This window comes from Ambystoma mexicanum, chromosome 6p (assembly GCF_040938575.1).
Source record: "Ambystoma mexicanum isolate Mex_15411 chromosome 6p, UKY_AmexF1_1, whole genome shotgun sequence".
Lineage (NCBI taxonomy): Eukaryota > Metazoa > Chordata > Amphibia > Caudata > Ambystomatidae > Ambystoma > Ambystoma mexicanum.
The window spans coordinates 156,312,434-156,334,137 of record NC_090935.1 but is presented as its reverse complement, the minus strand read 5'-3'; the positions used below and the strand labels follow the sequence as shown (position 1 = coordinate 156,334,137).

The 21,704-nt window shown below is 51.2% G+C and overlaps 1 protein-coding gene across 11 annotated transcripts in view; it reads right to left on the bottom strand.

Annotated features, from left to right (window-relative positions):
- UBAP2 (ubiquitin associated protein 2) overlaps positions 1–21,704 on the bottom strand; it is a 1,758,279-nt gene that overhangs the window by 102,024 nt on the left and 1,634,551 nt on the right. For all 11 annotated transcript variants that reach the window (XM_069626852.1, XM_069626853.1, XM_069626850.1 and 8 more), the window contains one exon: positions 12,480–12,668. In XM_069626852.1, coding sequence (XP_069482953.1) covers positions 12,480–12,668 — 189 coding nt within the window. The remainder of the gene's footprint in view (positions 1–12,479; positions 12,669–21,704) is intronic.

Genomic DNA, 21,704 nt, shown 5'->3' with positions numbered 1-21,704 from the left:
CCCCCCCCAATAATCCTTGTCAGTACCACGTTGAGATCCCATGCATGGGCAGGCGCCTTCACCGGCGGGAACGAGCGATACAGCACTTTGAAGAACTCCTTGACTAGACGGTGACATTAAAGAGCAGACCGTCACGGAGACCTGGTGTGGCGGGAGATAGCCGCCAGATGCACTATGATGGAGGAGTGTGTCATCCCCACCTTGGCCAAAGCCAATAGGTACAGAAGGACCCGAGGGGCCGTGACCCTCAGAGGGTTGATCTTCTGCATCCGGCACCAAGTTGCAAAATGCTTTCACTTGTGCCTATAGCACTTAAAAGTCGACGGTCTGGCCCTGGCAAGGACCTCCCTGCATTCTACCGGTAGTTCGTACCCACCAAACTTGAAGGCTGCAGGAGCCAGGCCTTCAGGTTCAGCGATCCGGGGCCGTAGTGGAGGATTTCGCCTCCTTCTCTGGCGAGCAGATCCGCGACCACAGGCAGCCTTATCGGAGGCGCCGTCGACAGGCTGAGAAAGTCCGGGTACCAAATCTGCCTCGGCTACGCCGGGGCGACGAGGCTCATCCTGCATCACCACCGTTTGAGTTGATTAATGACTGGCAGCAGGAGAGGCAATGGCAGGAACGCATACAGGAACAGGCCTTCTCATGGGAAGGAGAACGATCCCCCCCCCCCGCCCCCATGCTCCCCGGGATGGTGGAACCTGCTGGCGAATCTCAGGTATTTGGAGTTTGTCGCCGTCGCAAACACATCGATCTGGGGGTCTGACCCCACCTGAGGAAGCAGCTGTCAGACTGATCCTGCCGAAGCTCCCACTCCTGGCAAGAGCACAGCTCCCTGCTGAGGGAGTCGGCGATGGTGTTCTTAAGACCCCCGCCAGGTGAAAAGGAATGAGAAACATCCCCTGGGCGACGGCCCAGTGCCACAAGTCCTGCACCACTCTGGAGTGTTGGGGATCTGGTGCCCCATTGCTTCCTGATGTAGAACATTGTGGTGGTATTGCCTGGGAAGACCCTCACCACCTTGCCCGTGAGGAACGGAAGGAATTACTTGAGGGGCCAGAACACTACTTGCAGCTCCAGATCATGGATGTGGAGATCACTCTCCTCTTGTAGCCCCAGGCCTCTGCTGTGGAGACGTCCGGTGTGGACTTCCCAGCCCTCCAGGGAAGCGTCTGTAGTGACCGTCTCTTGGTGTTGGGGGTCTCTGGTAATATGTAGCCCCAGCGAAGTTGGAGCACACGCCCCACCACCTAACCTGCTTGACGGAACTCCTCATTGAGCACAATCCTGTCTGCGAAGCTTCCAGACACCTCAACCCACCAAGCGTCCAGGAATTCCTGAAGGGCCGCATCCGCAACCTGCAGAGCTTGATCAGGTAGATATACGACAACATCATGCTGAGCACAGACTTGATGATCCGTACCGTGGCTATCTTCAGTGCCAACAGCCCTTACACCTTGCCCAAGATGGTTGCTATCCTGTCTGTCGAGGGGGCCGCCAGACAGGAGACCGTGTTGAGGCTGGACCCCAGGAACAGCGTGTTATGCGATGGAATCACGCAGGACTTTAGATAGTTCACTGAGAATCCCAGATCCGTCAGCAGATGGACTGTCCTGTCTGTGTGTTCAACAGCGATCTCCCTTGACTTGGACCGGATGAGCCATTCGTCAAGGTACGGCTACACATGTATACCTTGCAGGCAAAAATAGGCCCCCACTGGTGCCAGGCACTTAGTAAACACTCTGGCCGCCGACTTCAGTCCATAGGGGAGGGCTTTGAATTGGTAGCGCTTGCCTTGCACAACGAAGCACAGGAACTTCCAATGCTTCTTGTGAATGGGGACGTGGAAGTAAGCGTCCTATGGATCCAGCAACGTCAGGAAGTCCCCTTCCTCCAGTTGGCCCAGATCGTGTTGCAACACGACCACATCCAGAATTTTTGGGACATGAGGAACTTGTTTAGAGGCCACAGGTCAAGAATGGGCCTCCAGCCCCGGGTCTTCTTGTTTACTAAGTAGTATCTCGAGTAGACCGACCCTGGAGCCCCGGAGTCGCTTTGGAACCAGCTCTATCGCCCACTTTCTTTGCATGGCACATACTTCCTACAGGAGTTGAGGGAAGTGCTGCTCCTGCCGGGCCACCGGTGGTATCCGCGGACACCTCTGCTGCGACACTAGTGTGTCCGTGAGCGAGAGCATCCAGCACCCATCAGTCAGTAGAGATCTTTTCCCACTCGCTGACAAAGGCCACCAGCCGGCCTCCCACCGGTGTGCACGAGTGGGGGCCCGACATCCTGGCCGGTTTAATCCTGCTTCGGGTCATGCATACTGCCTTGGGAGCGACAAAGACGGCGGCCACCTCAAAACGCCTTGGAACGAACCGGAAGGCCTCCTGGTTCATGGTACGGGAGGGTTGGCGGTACGAGGAGGATCCCCCATTAAACCCTTCTACGATCTTCCGCATTCGCCTCCTAAGGCACAAAAGGAAGGCCGGTGCTGCTGAAGCGTGCCTAGGGCCTGGGCCATCTCCGTGTCGGTCTTGATAGCCTGCAACGACTCGTTGACAGCCTTCCCAAAGAGATGGTCTCAGTCGAAAGGCATGTCCAGGACCCTCGTCTGAACTTCCTGCTGAAAATTGGGGGCCTTCAACCAGCCACGACGATGGAGGCAGACACTGTTGCCCATCTGGGGTTCTAGGATGTCCAGGGCCACAGTGATGGCATGGTCCGATGCCACCTCACCCTCGTGGAGAATGTCCAGCACTTCGACCAGTTTGTCGTCTGGGAGAAATTCCTGCAGTGTGGCCATCTTACACCACAGCTTCCTGTCGTACCTGGCCAGGATTGCGAGAGCATTCGCTGCCTTGACAGTCATCGCCACTGAGTAGATCACCTTTCTACCCGTGGCGTCCAGCTTCTTCCCCCTCGCTGTCCAGGGCAACAGAGGGCGAAGATGATGGATTTGAGGACTTCTTCCTCGTCGCTGCCGAGACCACCGAGTCCGGGGAGGGCTGCGACCGCAGGCAGTTGGGTGCAGACTCTGGCACCCGGTATTTCTTTTCCAGCCCGTCTTTTCGCTGATGCGGGATTCCTCATCAGCGCCAGATCATCATCGCAGACGTCGTCCAGGAGAGGAACTGCCAGAACGGTCTTCCTCTTCGCCTCTCGGCGCTGGTAAAGAAAACCCTCCTTCTTGGTCTCTTCTGGCGCAAGCTGTAAGAGCTCAGATGCGCGGACGACCATGACGTGGAACGATCCCACTTCGTCCGATGGAGAAACTCTTGGCGGCGGGGAGACGCTGCCGTCGTTGCTGTGTCCGTCCCTGTATCCCTAGGGTGGGAGGGTGAGGCGGTTGATGAGGAGGCGTGGGATACAGTTTCCTCTTCTTCGCAGGCGGGGGGGGGAGGGGGGGCCTGTACCATCAGGGCCGTGGGTGCCGTTGGCATCCTCTTGATCTGACACCAGCGTGTGGAGAGTTGACAGAATGTCCAGCGACACGTCGCTGGGAGGTGGAGGGGAAGTAGGCTTGTTGGGCCCAGTATCTACGTAGTCTCCGCTGTCCCCCTCAACGATTCCACAGTCATTGTTCCCCAGGACCGTGTGATCAGACACCATGTCCTCTTCGTCCGAGGAAGGAATATCTGTGCACTGGAGCATGGTAGAGGTCTCCACCGGCTTGGCCGAAAGCTGCCACCTGGGAGGGAGAGCATCGCAGGGGCCCCATGGACCAGGTCAGCCTCCTTTGCCTTTGAGAGGGAGGCTGCCACCAGCTTGGTTGTCGAGGACTACTCCTGGACCACCTGGGCATTCACGGGTAGGCCAGACACGGAACAAGTTACTTACCTGTAACTGTTGTTCTCCAGCATGGGTCTGGCATGGATTCACATGCTCATGAATATTCCCCGTCGTCAGGCTGGGAATCCTCGGTAAAGAAAAAACCAGTATCAGTTTCGTTTCTGATCTGTCTTTCGTAGTAATAACCAATCACTGGTCTCTGCGTCATACTGACCACAGCCAATGACTGCCCACTACCTAAGCACTGCCTCTGGCAGCCATCTTCAGATTTGGAAGCACGTGAAGTGGCAGTATGACCAAGTGAAGAGCCGCAGAGGGGTAGGCGGGAGGGTTTGCATGTGAATCCATGCCAGACCCATGCTGGAGAACAACAGTTACAGGTAAGTAACTTGTTCCTTCTCCAGCATGGGGTCTGGCACGGATTCACATGCTCATGAATAAAGAATACATAGCAGTACACACATGCACAACCACGGGAGGTGGCAAAGGCTCAACATTAAGCATCTTACCTCCCCACCAGGCTCACCTCAGGCGAACAGGTTGCGCAGCACTGCTTGGCCGACCCTGGACTCCCGATCGACGCAGTAGAACTTCGTGAAGGTGTGCTTCGACCTCATATGTCCAGCAGGGGCACACCAGAAAGGAACGCCGTGGTAGCTGCGATCGCTCTGGTGGAATGGGCTCTCGGACGGCCAGGCAGCGGTCGGTTTGCCAACCGATGACAGTACATGATACAGCCGGAGAGCCATCTGGAAATGGAAGCCTTTGAGAGAGCCTTCCCCCGATTGACAGGTCCAAAGTTCACAAAGAGTTGTGACGTCTTCCGAAAACACTTCGTGCGGTCCACGTAGAACTTCAGCGCTCTAGCCACATCCAGCGAGTGTAAAGTTCTCTCAGCCGGCGACGAAGGCGACGGGAAGAATACAGGCAACACCAAGGGTTCGTTGAGGTGGAAGTCCGACGGTACCTTGGGCATGAAGGAGGGGTGCGTCCCGAGCACTACCCTGGTGCCGTGAAAAGTCAAGTACGGGGCCTTGCAGGAAAGGGCCTAGATCTCTCCCACCCGTCGTGCGGAGGTGATGGCCACAAGAAACGCTGTTTTCCACGACAGAAACTTCAACGGGGCCGAGTGCAATGGCTCGAACGGAGGTCCCATGAGCTTGGTCAGCACCACGTTGAGCTCCCACGCCGGGGCCGGAGCCTTCACCGGCGGGAACGATCTGAACAGTCCCTTCATGAACTCTTTCACCAGACGATGAGACCACAAGGACGTCCGCCCCGTGGTTCTGGTGTATCGGGAGATCGCAGCAAGATGAATCTTGATGGACGCGTGTGCCAGTCCAGCTTTGGCCAGCGTCAGCAGGTACGGCAGTACTTGGGGAGCCGTAATCCGTAGAGGGTTAATCTTCTGTGCGTGGCACCAGACAGAGAACCTCTTCCATTTGTGTCCGTAGCATTTAAGAGTCGAGGACGCCCTGGCCTTTGCAAGAACCTCTCTGCAGTCGGCCGGTATATCGTATCCTCCAAACTCTAGCGCTGCAGGAGCCAGGCCTGCAAGTTCAGCCATTTCGGGTCGTGGTGGAGGATGGCGCGACCTTCCCTGGAGAGCAGATCCGCGTCCACCGGCAGCTTGATTGGCGTGGACGCTGACAAGTCCAGAAGGTCCGGGAACCATATCTGCCTCGGCCACGTAGGTGCGACGAGGATCATCCTGCACCGTGACCTCTTGAGCTGGTTGACGAGCCGGATTAGCAGTGGCAAAGGAGGGAACGCGTAGAGGAACAGGCCCTCCCAGGGGAACGAGAAAGCATCGCCCATGCTCCTCGCCTGGGGAAACCTGCTGGCGAACCTCCGGCACTTGGAGTTCGTCGCCGTTGCGAACAGGTCGATCTGGGGTGTGCCCCACCGTCGGAAGAGGCGATCCACTAGATCCTGCCGTAGTTCCCACTCATGGCACGAGCGCAGCTCCCTGCTGAGTGAGTCGGCGATGGCGTTTTTTATCCCTGCCAGATGAAACGGCACCAGAAACATCCCTTGGGCGACTGCCCAATGCCACAGGTCCTGCGCCTCCTTGGACAGTGCTGGGGACCTGGTTCCGCCCTGTTTCCTGATGTAAAACATGGTGGTGGTGTTGTCGGTGAAGATCCTCACCACCTTGCCCTTGAGGGACGGAAGGAAGGACCTGAGGGCCCAAAAATCTGCACGGAGCTCCAGGACGTTGATATGTAAGGATTTCTCTGTCGGGAGCCAAAGGCCTCTTGCGTGCAGATTTTCGGTGTGCGCTCCCCACCCTTCCAGGGAGGCATCCGTGGTCACTGTCTCCTGGTGGGCAGGGGTCTGGAAGTCCATGCCCACCGTCAGATGCGCGCGGGTGCCCCAGCACCGGATCGCTCGTCGGAAACTCTCGTCGAGTGTGATTCTTTCCTCGAAGCTGCCTGTCGTTTGGATCCAGCGCACGTCCAGGAACTCCTGCAACGGGCGCATCCGGAGCCTGCACATGGGAATGAGGTAGATGCAGGAAGATATCATTCCAAGGAGGGACTTGATGGACCTCACCTTGGCCGCGTCGGCCACCAACATCCGCTGCACCTTGCCCAGGATGGTCCTGGTCCTCTCCTCCGACGGGGAGGCCAGAAGGGACACTGTGTTGAGCCTCGCTCCCAGAAACAGAGCGTCTTGCGCGGGTACCAGGTGGGATTTGGCGTAGTTCACGGAGAATCCCAGGTCCGTGAGAAGTTGGATGGTCCTTGCCGTGTGAACCACGGCGAGCTCCCTTGTCTTGGCTCGGATGAGCCAGTCGTCCAGGTAGGGGTAGACGTGGATCCCTTCGCGGCGCAGCTGCGCCGCCACCAGTGCGAGGCACTTGGTGAACACCCTGGGTGCCGACCGTAGTCCGAAGGGGAGGGCTTTGAACTGGTAATGACGCCCTTGGACCCCAAACCTGAGGAATTTTCGGTGCCCCTTCAGGATGGGAATATGGAAGTAGGCATCCTCCAAATCCAACGACGACAGGAAGTCTCCTTCCTCCAGCTGACCCAGGACGTGCTGGAGGGTGACCATCCGGAGCTTTTGCGCCTTGATGAACTTGTTCAGACGTCGCAGGTCCAGGATGGGGCGCCATCCCCCCCGTCTTCTTCTTCACGAGGAAGTATCTCGAGTAAACTCCGGAGCCCCCGAAGCCTCTTTGGGACGAGTTCGATGGCGCCCTTCCTGAGCATCTCCTTTACCTCCAGGAGAAGTTGAGGGACGTGAAGTTCTTTCCTGGCCACGGGGGGGACGCGCGAACACTTTCTTTGAAACTCGAGCGCGTGGCCCCGGGCCAAGGCGTCCAGCACCCAACGGTCGGTGGAGATGGACTCCCACACGCTGACGAAGCTCGCCAGCCGGCCTCCCACCGGGGTGCTTCGGTGGGGGCCCGACCCCACGGCCGGTTCAATCCTGCTTTGACGAGGCTTTGCCGCCTTGTCCTTGGCGACGACGGCAGGGTCCGCCAGACTTGCCTCGTCCTCTGTAGGCCTCCTGAGACGAGCGTGCCGCTTGACGGTAGGAGGAGAAACCGCCGCCGGAACCTTTGGAGGCGCCCTTGCCTCCGCTGCTCCGAAAGTTGTTGCAGAACTCCAAGGGCCCGGGCCGTTTCGGTGTCCGCTTTAATGGCCTGAAGGGAATCGTCCACTGTTTTCCCAAACAGGTTGTTCCCATCGAAGGGCATGTCCAGGACTCTGGTCTGAACGTCTTGACGGAAGTCCGTAGCCTTGAGCCATCCACGCCGCCTAAGGCAAACGCCGTTGCCCAACTGGCGGAATCCAGTGTCGGCGATGTCCGTCGCAACGGTAATGGCGTTGTCCGAAGCCACCTCACCTTCCTGCAGGATCTCCAGGGCCTCTGCCCTCTTGTCGTCCGGCAAGAAGTCCAGCAGGGGAGCCAGTTTGTACCAGAGCTCCCTGTCGTATCGGGCCACGATAGCCAAGGCGTTGGCAGCTTTAATCGTCGTTGCTGCAGACGAGATGACCCTGCGTCCCATAGCGTCCAATTTCTTTCCCTCGCCGTCCGGTGGGGAAGTCGATGTGGAGGCCGCACCCCCCCCCGCTTTCTTCCTGGCCGCCGCGGAGACGACGGAGTCCGGGGTAGGCTGCGCCCGGAGGCACAGGGGGGCCGTGTCCGGGACCCGGTACCTTTTCTCGTACCGGTCTCTTCTAGCTGGCGTCGTGGAAGGGTTCTTGAGGAGGGTGAGGCCCTCATCCCAAATTTCGTCCAATAGAGGCACTGCGAGGACCGTCTTCCTCTTGGCCTCGCGCCGCTGATAAAGGAAACCTTCCTTCTTCTCCTCAGGGCAGAGTTGGAAAAGCTCGGATGCCCTGGCGATCATGGAGTGGAACGATCCAATCTCGTCGGGCGGAGAAGCCCTGGTGGGAGGCGACGACGGTACATCCTCGTCGTATACCTCGTCGTCCGTACCCGTCGCTGCCGTGTCAGTCCCCGTATCATCCCCTCGGGTGGACGGGGAGGAGGGCTGGAAGGGGCGCGACGGCTGAAAAGGAGGAGGAGGGTGGATCCTTCTTTTCTTGGTAGGGGGAACCCCAGAAGGTCCCGGTTCTGGGTCCCCCGACGGGAGAGGTTCCGAGCATAAGGACTGTATAGCCAATAAAATGGCCGCCGAGCTATCTCGCGGCGCTGGCAGAGGGGAATCCGACGGGCGATCAGGGGCCCCGTCGGTACCCTCGACGATGTCGTCACCTGCGTCGGGATCCATCCCGACGGGCCGGTCTTCTTCCACGCCGAGGCCGTGGCTTAAGACCTCGACCAGCTCCTCCTCCGAGGTTGAGGCCGAATCTACGACGACGCCCTGCCCCCCCTTTCTCTTCCCCACGGGGGATTTCACGGGAGTCCTATCGATGAGCACAAAAGAGGACTCCCTCCGAGGTGGCAGGGAGACTGAGTCCTGAGGTCGCCACCACTGGTGTAGCCTCCACAGGCTGAGCCAGGGCCGCCGCGACAGGTTCGATAGAGGGCTTGGCCGGATGGATTAAGGCCTTCACCACCTTGGGTGCGCTCACCGCCTTATCCTTGAGGGGGGGGGACACTGCCTCGCTCCCCCTCCGCCTTCGAGCTCGACCGGGGCCTTTCCAGGAGCCTCGCCGGGTGCTCGGCCTTCCGCTTACCCGACCCAGAGCGTTGGCTCGTGGTTGATGGTGCCGGGGAGGGTGCGCCCAGCCTGGCGCCCGTAGAGCCCGACCGTTCGGCGCTCCCGGTGCCAGCGGACTCGCGGTGCTTGGCCTTATGTTGGACCCCCGTCGCCGGGGCGTCCTCAAAGGTCTTAGAAGACCGCTCGGATTTCTTCCTCTTCTTCTCGCAGGACGGGCTCTTCCCTTCCAGCCAGTTGGCGAGACGTTGATGGCGGTCCTTCATGGTCCGCTCCGACATGTTGCCGCAAAACGCACAGTCCTTCTCCATGTGCGTCTTGTCCTCATGTAAGCAGTAGAGACAAAAGGAGTGTTCGTCCTCCTTAAAGACGTTCTGGAGCTGGCATCCAGGGCAGATCCTGAACAGCTTTCCGGGCGTCGAGCTTCCCTTCTCCTGGGCCATGTCCGGCCCTGAGAAACTTCTGGAGTCCTCCAAAAGCGTAGCTCGACGAAATCTTCACCCTTGAGGGGCGCAGACGAATCCGACACGGGTCCCCGTTGATCGGATGGAGAGTCGGTGGGGCTTGAGGCTCTTTTGACCGAAAAAACGAAGTTTTGGAGAAAAAACGTGAAAAAATAGCACTAACGCTCGAGAGCAATAGCACGAGGATCCCAACACATAAACGTGCGGTAAAAATCTGAAGATGGCTGCCAGAGGCGGTGCTTAGGTAGAGGGCAGTCATTGGCTGTGGTCAGTATGACGCAGAGACCAGTGATTGGTTATTACTACGAAAGACAGATCAGAAACGAAACTGATACTGGTTTTTTCTTTACCGAGGATTCCCAGCCTGACGGGGAATATTCATGAGCATGTGAATCTATGCCAGACCCCATGCTGGAGAACTTAGCCTGCGCCTTGGCCTACTCCGGCTTCTCCCACAGCTCCCCGGGGTTAGCAGATTTTCTCTTTGAGGAGCTGGAGCAATGGCTTGAGATGGAGGCAGACAGTGACGAAGAGCGTGCACTGCTCGTTGCAGGTCCTGCTTGCACGGCATCTCCGACAGAAACAGACTTGCGGTGCTTGGCCTCGTCTTGAGCCCCCACGGATGGAGCGCCCTCAAAGGACTTAGAAGCCTGCTCCTCAGCCCGGCTGGTCCCAAGTGAGGAATGCCCCCGTTTACCACAGGGGGTAGAGGCCTTGGCATTGAGCAACGCCACCAATCTACTGTGCCGATCCTTGTTGGTGTGTTTGGTGAATCCCGGATGGAGACAGTAGAGGCACTGGGAGTGTTTGTCCTCCACAAACACTTTCCTCAATCTGCAGCTGGGGCAGAGCTTGAAGTGATAACCTCAGTCCTTCTCCTCCGACATGGTCCGGTGTAGGCCCGATGGCCTTCTGGAACTACAATGAAAAAGCGTGAAAACGTAGAAAAGCTCTCGGAGCAAACACGAGGACTCCCAACACATGAACGTGCAGTAAAAATCTGAAGATGGCTGCCAGAGGAGGGGCTTAGAGGGAGGGTAGTCATTGGCTGGGGCAGTATGACCCCAGAGCTCAGTGATTGGTTGAGAGGAGAAAGTTTATGCGTGAAAGTAAAACTGTTTCTTTTACAAAGGATTCCCGGTCTGACGACGGGGAATATTCATGAGCATGTGAATCCATGCCAGACCGCATGCTGGAGAAGTAATAAATAAAAGCCTTAGACCGGGCACTCAAAGCTAGATATAGGGGACAGTCAAACAATTTATTACTTCTAGAACAAGCCATTGCATTTTGTAGCCCTTTCTGGTTTTAATCACTTACCGTGAGAAACCAGAAGGTGTCTCACCCGTTGGCCCCCGCGTAACTCCCTCTCAGGTGGCAAGGTCACGGCTATTACCTTTGGAGCCAGACCCTGGGGGTGGGCCAGTGTGGGAGGATCACCTGGGTGAGGGGTCTTTTGGGGAGTGGAACACCAGATGGCAAGATGCGGTATTCCACCCCTTGCAATATCTTTACCCCATCCTACCAGGTAGGATATGTGGGTACTCTATCCCCCTCCCCCTTTCCTACACAAACACTTTCACAGCGACAGCATGCTCTGGGAGAAAACAGACTAACACCCAAGCAGTATACCTGACATATCCCACTACAATGGTCAGACGAGGTCAAATAATTTTTGGCAATTATTCACACGTGACTTCCATTACACTTCTCCACACGGATAAAAGGCGGCGCACAAGAGAACACTTTGAGCAAAGCACAAGAAGGAACAGCAGTTTTGAGTCGGCAGCTGAAAGAGAGGAGAGACGGCAAACCCAGAAGGGCTTGTAAGAAGGGAAATATTCTTGACCATTTTAGCAAGAAACCTTCAAGGCAGAAAGCGTTAGGCCAGGAAACCAGCCTAAGGAATCCAGCATTGTGTCGAAGATACAGAGAGCCCTCGCACGTACCTGACCAAGGCGGGGGACGAGCAGCGGCCGCCGTGGTATCGTCCTTGGCTCAAATAACAAAGAAGCATAAGAGAGATCAACAGAGCCATTGAGTTGGAGAGACTGATGCAAGATCGCTCTGTGTTGAAGTCAAGGATGCAAGCATCAACATTGTATAAAGAGCACTGGAACTAACATTGTAAAACGCATGTGATGAAAGACGCAAGTAAAGCTAAACTGCTGATGAATGCTTGAACTTGAAAAGGCAAGATATTATACTTTTGCCAGAGTCGGCCGGCAGCGTGAATGTGCTCAATCGAAGGTCTCTAAGGTATCCCACCAAGAGAAATTGAAGTAGAAGATTGAGGAAAACAATTGGGTGAAGTGAATCGAAGTGGTCCTGCAACGGTTTAAGCAAAACCCATTGCACATTCGAAAGTCTTGGATTTTGGTAGAAAGGATACGGGCCCCATAGAGGGAGATCCATGGTCCGTGCCCGAATGAGGGAGACCAAGTGTAATATTGTGATAAAAGGGGGTCTCGGCAGACCCATGATGAACATTGAAAGCGAGAACTTGTGCATGTAAAACTCCTAATGGGAATGGAACTTTGAGACTTTGTAAGGACATTCACACTGCAGTAAGAATGTTATTGGAAATGTGGCTTTGGCAGAAGGCCCTGATGGCAGTGCTTTGAACTATATCCTTGTGGCAGAGAAGCCAGAGTGTGTGCGAAGATCGAACATGTCGCCTTGCCCTGCGCTGAAAACGTGGGGGAAGGGGAGACAATTGCTCAACAGTCCGGACATATTTCTTGAACACTTGTCGTTCTGCATACACTATTGACCCACACCATTTTGCATTTAGAAGTAATGATTGGCAAAGGTTTCTTATTATAGGCCCTTTTATTTTGACAGACTGTTATTATTTGATGGTCGTAGCTTGCACCCATCCTTAGATTTAGGTTTAGATAGGCATTCAAGCAACCCATTTGAAGTTCAATAAACACTCTTGAACTGTGATCACTTGTGTCCGTCTTCACTGTTTGATACCATGCCTACAGTACACGTTTGAATCGGATCAATAGAGGAAAGATTTTGGCTAACTCGAATAGTCTGATGAGATTACATGCAAACATAGATCAAATATTTCTCACCTGTCCATCTTGCTGCATGTGGTGATGCATCATCTGAGAGTGAGCCTGCTGATGAGGCAGAATATGAAGGAAAGGAGCAGGAGCATAGCCCGCAGCAGCACCGGGATTCAAAGGACCAGCTGATCCAAGAGCTGAGGGAAGGCTGAAAGGAGGTGGGGTGCCAGCATGAAAACCCTGTTTGTCGAACGTCTGAAAAGGGAAAAAGGTGGATCAGAATGTTTTTATTGGTTAATAGCTCAAGTCTAAAGGTTCCTGATGGCATGTTCCCATCATTCACATTTGTATATATTGTAAACAGCTTTTCCATTCACTAGCAAAACTGGACTATGATGTCCTGCCACACCCACTACGTTCTAGCACTTCCAAAACCCTGGAGTCAATAAAAAGGAGATAAAGGTTTATTAACAGGGAGAAAGGATAGTTATGCAATTGCATAGTTTTCAGAGTAGTGGCTTTAGGTTTCAACGTTAGAAGAACTATTAAACCCAAGGCTACGTTGTGGGCGATGCAGAAGGTTAAAGGGTTCTGATGACTTACAAACACACATCTGTCCATCTTCACCTCACCAAAACTTCCTATACAAGAGGCAAGAATACATTGCAGACTTTTGATCCTTGAACCACACAACCATTTACAGCACTTGATAACACTCTGGAATGTTAAAGTATGCCTGTTTGGGGAAGATTCTAGTACCCAGAAGAGCAACTGGATAGGAGTACCTTAACAATTTCAACATTAGGCAAACATACCAGACCTTTTTAGACCTGCAGAAAAAAGTGAAACAAATATGACTTGTAAGATTTAATTTTCCAACTGAAGGATGGAAAGTGGTTCATGGTGCACAATCCTAAATATCAACTAATGGAGCAAATACTATTCTACTGGCATACTCTTTGCTCTGATTTAATTTTAATACAATCTTTTTTTTTTCCTCTAAATAGAACATTTTCAAGTTTTAATAATGAAAGGTTACTTGTAATCCTAGTTCTCAATTAATGGTAAGGTGACAAAATACAACAATAACTAGAAGACAAGGGAGCACAAAGTCTTCCGGGATTAACTTTAACCACAACTTGAGATTCACTCAAAGATTAAATGGGTATAAAGCGGATAGTAAACCTCTTTTGCCTCTTTATTGGTAGAATGCATAGAGGGCAGGCAACACACACACTCCCTCGATTATGTAATCGGCTCGGAATGCCCCCACAATGGCCCAGTATGGCAAATCTCAAAACATTTTTTCAACAACACCTGACCAAGGACTAATCCCAATGGATGCACAGACCACAATGCTCAGTACTTGGCTACTGTTAAAATAGGCTAGCCCAAATGCTGGCTGTACAGCACTCTGCTGCCCTCGAGCTAGGGCACTTTAAACTAATATAAAAGAATATGTGGATAAGCAGCAGAGCCTCTAAATAATGCAGCAAATACCAAAATAAAGGAATGTACAAGTACGTTTTTATTAAATAAGTCTTTATTAAAAACAAACTCCCTAAACACATTAATCGCCCCCTCCTTCGAGTGAAAGCAAATGCAGGCTGAAGAAATACTGTATCAAAGCAAAAAAGAGTACTGATGCGCCGTGGATTGGCCCTGTTAGGTTTAAATTATTTAAATGCAATTACCTGGTCCAATCCTGTTTAACCACACGGGTTATTGTTACTACATTCAATCATACGGAACAAAGGACACCTTGTCAGCCCCAAGTGTTTAAAGAATCAAAGTGATATTATTGAACATACAATCATATCAAAAACAGAAGTATAAATAAATAAATACCGTTTTACATGTTATAATTGCAAAAAGAATAGAAACAATATATACAGTGAGGCCCAGCATAAAGGGGGCGCATTAAAGTAACATTGGCACCAGCTTGTATCCTACAACATGTATCAGGCGAATGAGGGCGGTGTCCGACCTGTTAAATCGTCCTCCAAGCCAGCATCTACCTTGTGCTTGTAAATTGCAGCGTGGTGTGTCTAAATTGGAAAAAAGGAAGACAGACGGAGGGTCAAATAGGATACAAGCTGGTGTCTAGACTGCATAGTATACCAGACAGCACACAGCTGACGTAACACAGGTATCCTTTTTCATCCTCTTTCTCAAATATGCCTACTGGTGGTCATGACATGCGCAAACCACCGCTGTGTGTTGATATGCATATAGGATGGGGCAACACACCCATATCTTTATTATCCTTACTTCATAGATATGATTAAATTATTGCAATGTATTTGTCTGCACATTTCTTTCAGGTGTACCACACCTGATGTTCCATTTTTAGATGTCAGACTACTGTGACTTCTCTCACGTGCGGGAGCATTGAAAACAACACGTTTATCAGGAACTCTATGTTTGCACGCGGCTTTCCACTGTTATAGGTGAGTTGTTTATCCCTAATGGTGGATCTCACCCAGTCCCGAATTAGGATCCCCACCTCTCACTCAGCCTTTCTTCGTGTTATCTCCACGTGGGGTTTTTGATCTTGGTCGTTTAGATTTGGGATCCATGTTGGCTTTTAGAAGGGCCTGTGAACCATGATTTCATTTCCCCCGGGGATTTTATCTGTATATAGTTAGATTACCCCCGCAATTGGGACTTAATACATGGAGTTTCTTTGAAAGCATGATCATGCTAACTGGGTTATAACTATTTAATTATGTTACTCTACATTCCATATATATTGAACCCGACACCTTGGTAAATACTATCCCCTTTCCATCCTGCTGTCTCTCTTTTAGCATCTCTCCATTCACTTTTTCTTCCTTGTCTTGAATCACAGGGTCCTGCTACCCACTGCCCCGATGAAGGCGGAACACTTTCTTTTTTGAAAGAAAAAAAAAAAGACACCATCTGTCTATAACCGCCGAAACGCACTGCTATAAGAGCGGAATGAAGGTCCTTCAGAGACTACATCATCCAGTTTGGACCTCGGACCGCTGAAAGTCCACCCTTTGAAGGGACATCTCTTGAGGTTCCTTTTAAGTTCCCCCTTTCTGCGGTGGCAGACCCAACCCCAGATTAGAACAATCCCAATTCTGAGTTCTCCGTTGTGAACTTGAAATGAGGATTTATTTTCCGCTCATATCTCAAACAAAATGTCCCCCCCTCCCCCCCTTTTTTGAGGTGGTAACAGTCAGGAATAGTAACTTGGTTTTCAATAATAAGCCTTGTTTCTGATTAAACAGAGAAACTGAGCGTGAAATTGACATAGGTCTCCTTTTCTGTCCGTTTTTTCTTTTTTCTGATTTCATGTACTTTATATGTTTATGTTCAAGAATATGTATTTGTTGATGCCAATGTTACTTTAATGTGCCCCCTTTATGCTGGGCCTCACTGTATATATTTTTTCTATTCTTTTTGCAATTATAACATGTAAAACCGTATTTATTTATTCTTCTGTTTTTGATATGATTGTATGTTCAATAATATCACTTTGATTCTTTAAAGACTTGGGCTGACAAGGTGTCCTTTGTTCCGTATGATTGAATGTAGTAAGAATAACCCATGTGGTTAAACAGGATTGGACCAGGTAATTGCATTTAAATAATTTAAACCTAACAGGGCCAATCCACGACGCATCAGTACCCTTTTTATGCTTTGATACCAGGTATTTTTGCCCCAGACTGTTGCACCTCCTAAGGGGCAGACCATTGCCACTGGACAGTGACCTTTTTGTTTGTATATGAAGAAATACTGTAGGCAGACCGGATAATTGGGAACTACACTGCAGAAGGGATATCAAAAAGAGGCAAATCAATGAAGGATGAAAGAAAAAACAAAAGTAAAAACTTTAAAATGCTGTAGAATGTCTTCAGGTAAACGAAAAGGGGCCATAACCAGTCAAGAGGGCCAAAGGTTAAATCATGGTTCCGTAGGAATGCCTAGAATGTTATGTTACTTGGCATTTATATAGCACTCTATATATCATTGGTATGACCTCAAAGCGCTGGTAGGTGGAACGCCCTCGGGAACCGTAGTTCTGGTCAGTAGAGAGATAGTGTTGTAGGGTGCATGGGTGCACCAGATGTGTGCAGCTGATGTAATTGCTGGATGGTAGTTGCATCCTAGCGTTAGGTGTGGTGCTGAAGATATCAGTTGGATGCGTGCAGTCTGGTGGGTGGACACCCAGACTGGGCTCTGGCTGTGTTAGGTCTGAAGGGACGCATATGTGAGCAACTAGGCTGGAATGTGCTCGGCTAGCTGCGTTCTATTAAGGTGGTGAGGTATTCATGGGGTCGTATTCGTATGTGAACAGCTAGGCCAAATTAATCAGGGGTATAGCCGTGTTCTAGTTGAATGATGGTGTATTGTAGAGAGTAAGCATAGTGATGTGATATGATGGTTATCTTTAAAGTGCCTGAAATCAGGCACGTGAACAGGATGGCAGGGAACAGAGCGACACAGACAGGGGGCTGGGCTTACAGCGACAGGAGGTGGGGGGGGGGAATTATAGATATATAGCAACAGCATGGGAACAGAAAAGCAGGGTACACAGTGATACACATGTGGGGCATGTTTTTACATTCGCTTTTCTATTCGGCTGTGAATCAGGCTAATGTTCACAGCTCCACTCAAGTGTGGGACATGCCAACACTTGCATTTCTATCTAGATGCGACTCAGGCTAACCTTCACAATCCTGTCACGGTCTGGTGCAGGCTAATGTTTCGAATTCTAACTGAGTGAGGCATTGCCAATATTTATAATCTTGTCCGGGTCCAGCACAGGTTAATGTTCGCAATTCTAAGTGCGGTATTGCTATCATTCACAATCTAGTATGGGTTTGGGCAGGCTAATGTTCACATTTCTCTATAAATGATGGACAGCTTAACATTCACAATCCAGGCTGGGTCTGGCGCAGGCTAATTTTCACAATTCATGTTAAGTGTGGCATTGCTAACAAACACAATCCTCTCTCTAAAAGATGGACAGCTTAACATTCACAATCCTGTTTGGGTCTGGCGCAGGCTAATGTTCACAACTCTAAGTGCGGCATTGCTAATATTGGAGCACCTAGTCCAAAAACTCACTACCTTAGTCTCTGAAGACACAACAGCATCAAGTTGGATAGTTCTTGCATCTCTTTGCAGCAGAAGATTCTGTCCAAGCATCTTAAAACAGTGGAAGGCTTGATCTGCACGGCCTACTCTAAAGCAGAAAGTCTCGACAGGCTCTCTGGATACAGAAGGTGATTAGAATGTTAGGGAGAATTCTCTCTTTAGGCTGAATTTTCTAACCTAGTGAGTCCCCCAGCAGCTTTGCTGGATTTCTGGAGTTTGTTTTTTTTCTCCTGCTTAGAGTGAGACTCTTTTTCTCCCACTCTTGGACCGGATTTATGGTGTTCCTTTGACTGTTTGTGTTTTATGGGCTATGGGCTCCTTTACTCCATAGGGCCTCATGTGTTTTTACTATGTGTGTTACACAGCACCCTCCGTGCAGTGACACAGGGGTGTCATAGTGACACCCCACCATAGACTCCATACCCTGGGACTGACTACTGTCTCCCAGGGCATGTAAAGTCACCATTGGCTTTACTAGTCCCAAATTATTAACAGAAATCGGTACAAACCATCATATTGTGGACGTACTGGTCGGGGCAATTCGATTGCCCCGGGGTCTGTTAGTCGAGGGGGCACGTCTCCATCCCCCCTGATCGAGTTTTGGCTGGTGGCAGTGGATACTACTTTTTATATTCGACCGCGAATATATCCCTATGGGATGTTCCCATTGTTCGAGGCTACCAACTTTAATTATTTAATTCTCATATCCTCGAACATACCGCTGATTTATTATTTTTTTTGCCAAGACTCAATTCTAAAATGGCGTTTGTGTTCTCTTCTGTGACTCCAACCCAAGTCGAGCCCTTTGTTCCACTTTTTGGCGGGCTTCTCCACAGAAGCCTCCAAAAGTGGTGCCACTCTGTCTGGGTACCACAGGGGGTGTGGGAGGGGGTTTAGGCACCCTGGACTGAGTTACCTTGGTAACTCAAGTCGTACTCTTGTGTGATTGGCCCAAGTGGTGAGCCGGCCAGCTCACCACTTAGCATGTTTGACAGCTAGGCTGAGTGAATGGGGCAGTGCTGCATAAAAGCAGGGCTTTGGGGACTGGAACTTCAGAAGTCGCCACAGGACCTGAGAATCCGACGAGGGAGAAGCTGAGCCGACCTACGACGACACCACTGGTGGAGCCCTGCGGAACCGACTCACCACTTCCCGACGACAGAGAAGATCTCCTGGCTGGAGAGGCTTCTTCCCCTGACTGGTGGGCACAACCAGTTTACCTTCCTTTCCTCGCATCCCAGGACGTCTTGTGGTCGAATTGCCCGTGCCAAGCCCCCCGGCAACCGGATAGCCACTTACCACTGGACCGCGAATAAAAGGACCGCTCCTTTTACATGAGAACTCCACGGTTGGTTTCTTCCCTGGCAGTGCAACAGACTCCTGTCTTCCTCCCCGCCGAGATCCTCTCTTCCCCTGGACAAAGCACCGACTTGCATCCGCTGCCAGGAACAACTGCCCCCACTGGAGTATTCTCACCACTTTTAAGGTACCGTTTACGCCAGGCCTCCCTTTCTAAAGATTGCTACAAGGTAATAATAATCCCTTAACTTTCTGGACTGGGCTGGCCGCCTTGACCAATTAACTGGTCCCTTTCTTTGGCCCAACTCTTTCTGAACCTTTTCAGGACTTTTGTGCACTTCAACCGTGTGACCTTGGACACATTTCGTTCTGATCCTCTTAAAGTGGATCCGGCCTTCTGAACTCTAACTTCACGGTTTTACTTTGCCTTCCTCTCTTGTTGTGTTCTTGTGAAAGTGTTGGGATCTGTTTCAAATTATACTCTGCTTTTCTCTCCCTTTTAAAATGAATTATTAGAGTGCCATCTGCGTTAAGCGCTCACCGCTGTCTGAAAATAAGTGGGGCTTTTTCTTTAGACTGGTCTAATATTCTTTTAAGGGAGTGTAGATCTTTTAGTGACCGCGTTTTTGAACTGCTTAATATTAGTGCCTGTGTGTTTTCCTAGATGTGGTTTTAAATAAATAATGATATCTCTTTTACTCCAAGCTCTGGTCAGTGTTTACTTTTTCTACTGTGTTCTTTTGACATATTGTGAATACTCTGTATACTGCCTAACTCTTCTTGAGGGAAGTCTGACTGCTCAGCCACAGCTACCAAGTGAATCTGTGTGGTACGGACTGCTACCAAGTGGGTTTACTGCCAAACACCTGTAGTCTTAAATCTTTTGCAGTGGTCCCAGAGGGAACTGCACAGGTTTCTGCGTAACATAGAATAATGAAGCATCCAGTAGTTCAATCAGTGCCTGGAAGGAGCATGGTTTCTCAAGCCATCTGAAATAACATACATTACTCACCGTAATAGCATTTCTGATGATTGTCTCTGCTTAGATTCACATGCTGTGCATTTAGTCCGACATCTAGTGGTAATCGCGGTGAATTGCATCTTTCTTTCGAGGATCGAAAGGGGGACATCGACATGGGCATGACTAACACTATCCCAAACGTGACGTGTAGTGTACCCAAAATCCCTTGCGCGTTGAGGTCTCTCAGACTAGTTGGTCACTTTATGCAGAGCTCGCTAGAGTTATTGTAAAATAGTTACTTCGTTGTCCCACGACCGATGGTCATCAAGTCCTTGACTACTTCGTGGACCCTTACGCTGAAGACATCCACTGCTGATTCTAAGCAGATTACCAAGCATCAGAAACTTCTATATGAAATACTGAGCAACAGAGCCAGTTGAAATCTTCTAGACTTAAAACAGGATGGAGATCCAGTACAATTTGCCTACAAGTGTTGAATTCTCATTTCTGTTGGGGGGTGGGGGGGGGGTTATGGAGGTGAAGGGGGGGCGGGACATGGCGGGATGGCAGGGGGGTTTGTTGGGGGTAACATAGTAACTCATTTAACCTATTCCTCATGTAACACTTTGTTTACAATAACTCACTTGAATGGCTGGCGCCAGTGGATTATTTTTACTACCTAGTGACATGTATCTGCAGGCTGATACCCCCGCTGCAGTACAGCACCCAAGAGTGACCATTTTCACAAAAGTGCCTCAGTCTTCTTTTTTTCACCATTTCTCGTTTGTTAGTATCTTCTGGGCTTTTAGTCAGTGTGCATCAGGTTAGAGTCCTTTGTGTGTTTTGCCTTTGGCGAGCTTCAGCCCGGAAGCACGCCCAGGCTCCAGTGTCTGGAAATGCAGGCAGTGAGGGAGGGTCCTGAAAATTGCCTGTCATTTGTCTCTAGGTGTTACTGAGTGAAACTAGTTCCAATTGGACGTCTGGCTGTCCTGGAGGACAGCACCCTGCTGTGTGATTGAAAGCCTAGGGCTGGGAACTTGCATAAAAAGCGAGGTTTTGGGACTAGAAGCAGAGTCAACCACTGGAGGACATCATCCAAAGCAGAAGACTAGCGAAGACGCCAGCAGCACCCTCCAGGACCGCAAAGTGCTGGGTCAAGCCCTGCGGCTGTGCTGACCCCATTTTTGAATCGACAGGGAAGACCCGTACAGGACTACTTCCTCCCTTAGGCTGGTGGGACCAACTAGCCTGAAAACACTATTTTGGCGCAACCCCGGACTTACTGCAACTTATAAGGCTGCAGAATCCCACTACCTGGGGTACCTCGACCATCTGAGTGCATTGTTTTCCATAGCGCAAATACAGCCAAAACTTTGTGGGCATCCAGAGAACCCTACAGAAGCAGGAAATCTGCATCCAGAGTCCCCTCACCAGAGTCCAGGTCTGAGGGATCAAGGAACTTCTAACCAGAGCGGTTCGTTCCTCTTTGGTGCTGATAAAAAGGCACCAAAATCATAAAAAGCCGCTGAATTCCAAGGAATCCATTGCTGCCAAGTCCCTCTCTCGAGTGCTGCCGCGGGAGACCGCCAGTTGTCCTCCCTTTCGTCACCACGACCAAGGACCAGGAACAAAGGTCTGCTGCACTGCAACCAGAAGGCATCCAGCCGGAACAACTTCTTCAAATCAAAGGTACTGTGGGGCCTGGGGTACATTATCCTTTTACCATTTGGGGTGCTTCCTACCTTTGGGAGTGCTATTTAACCCTACTCTGAGTTGAACTCAACTCACTTGCACTGGCCTTCTTGAAAGGGGGGAGTCCTGAGTTTATGTGATTTCTTTTGAACACTTAGAACATTCTTCTAAGATCAGTATCAGGACTTTGACTGTGCCCATTGACTTTG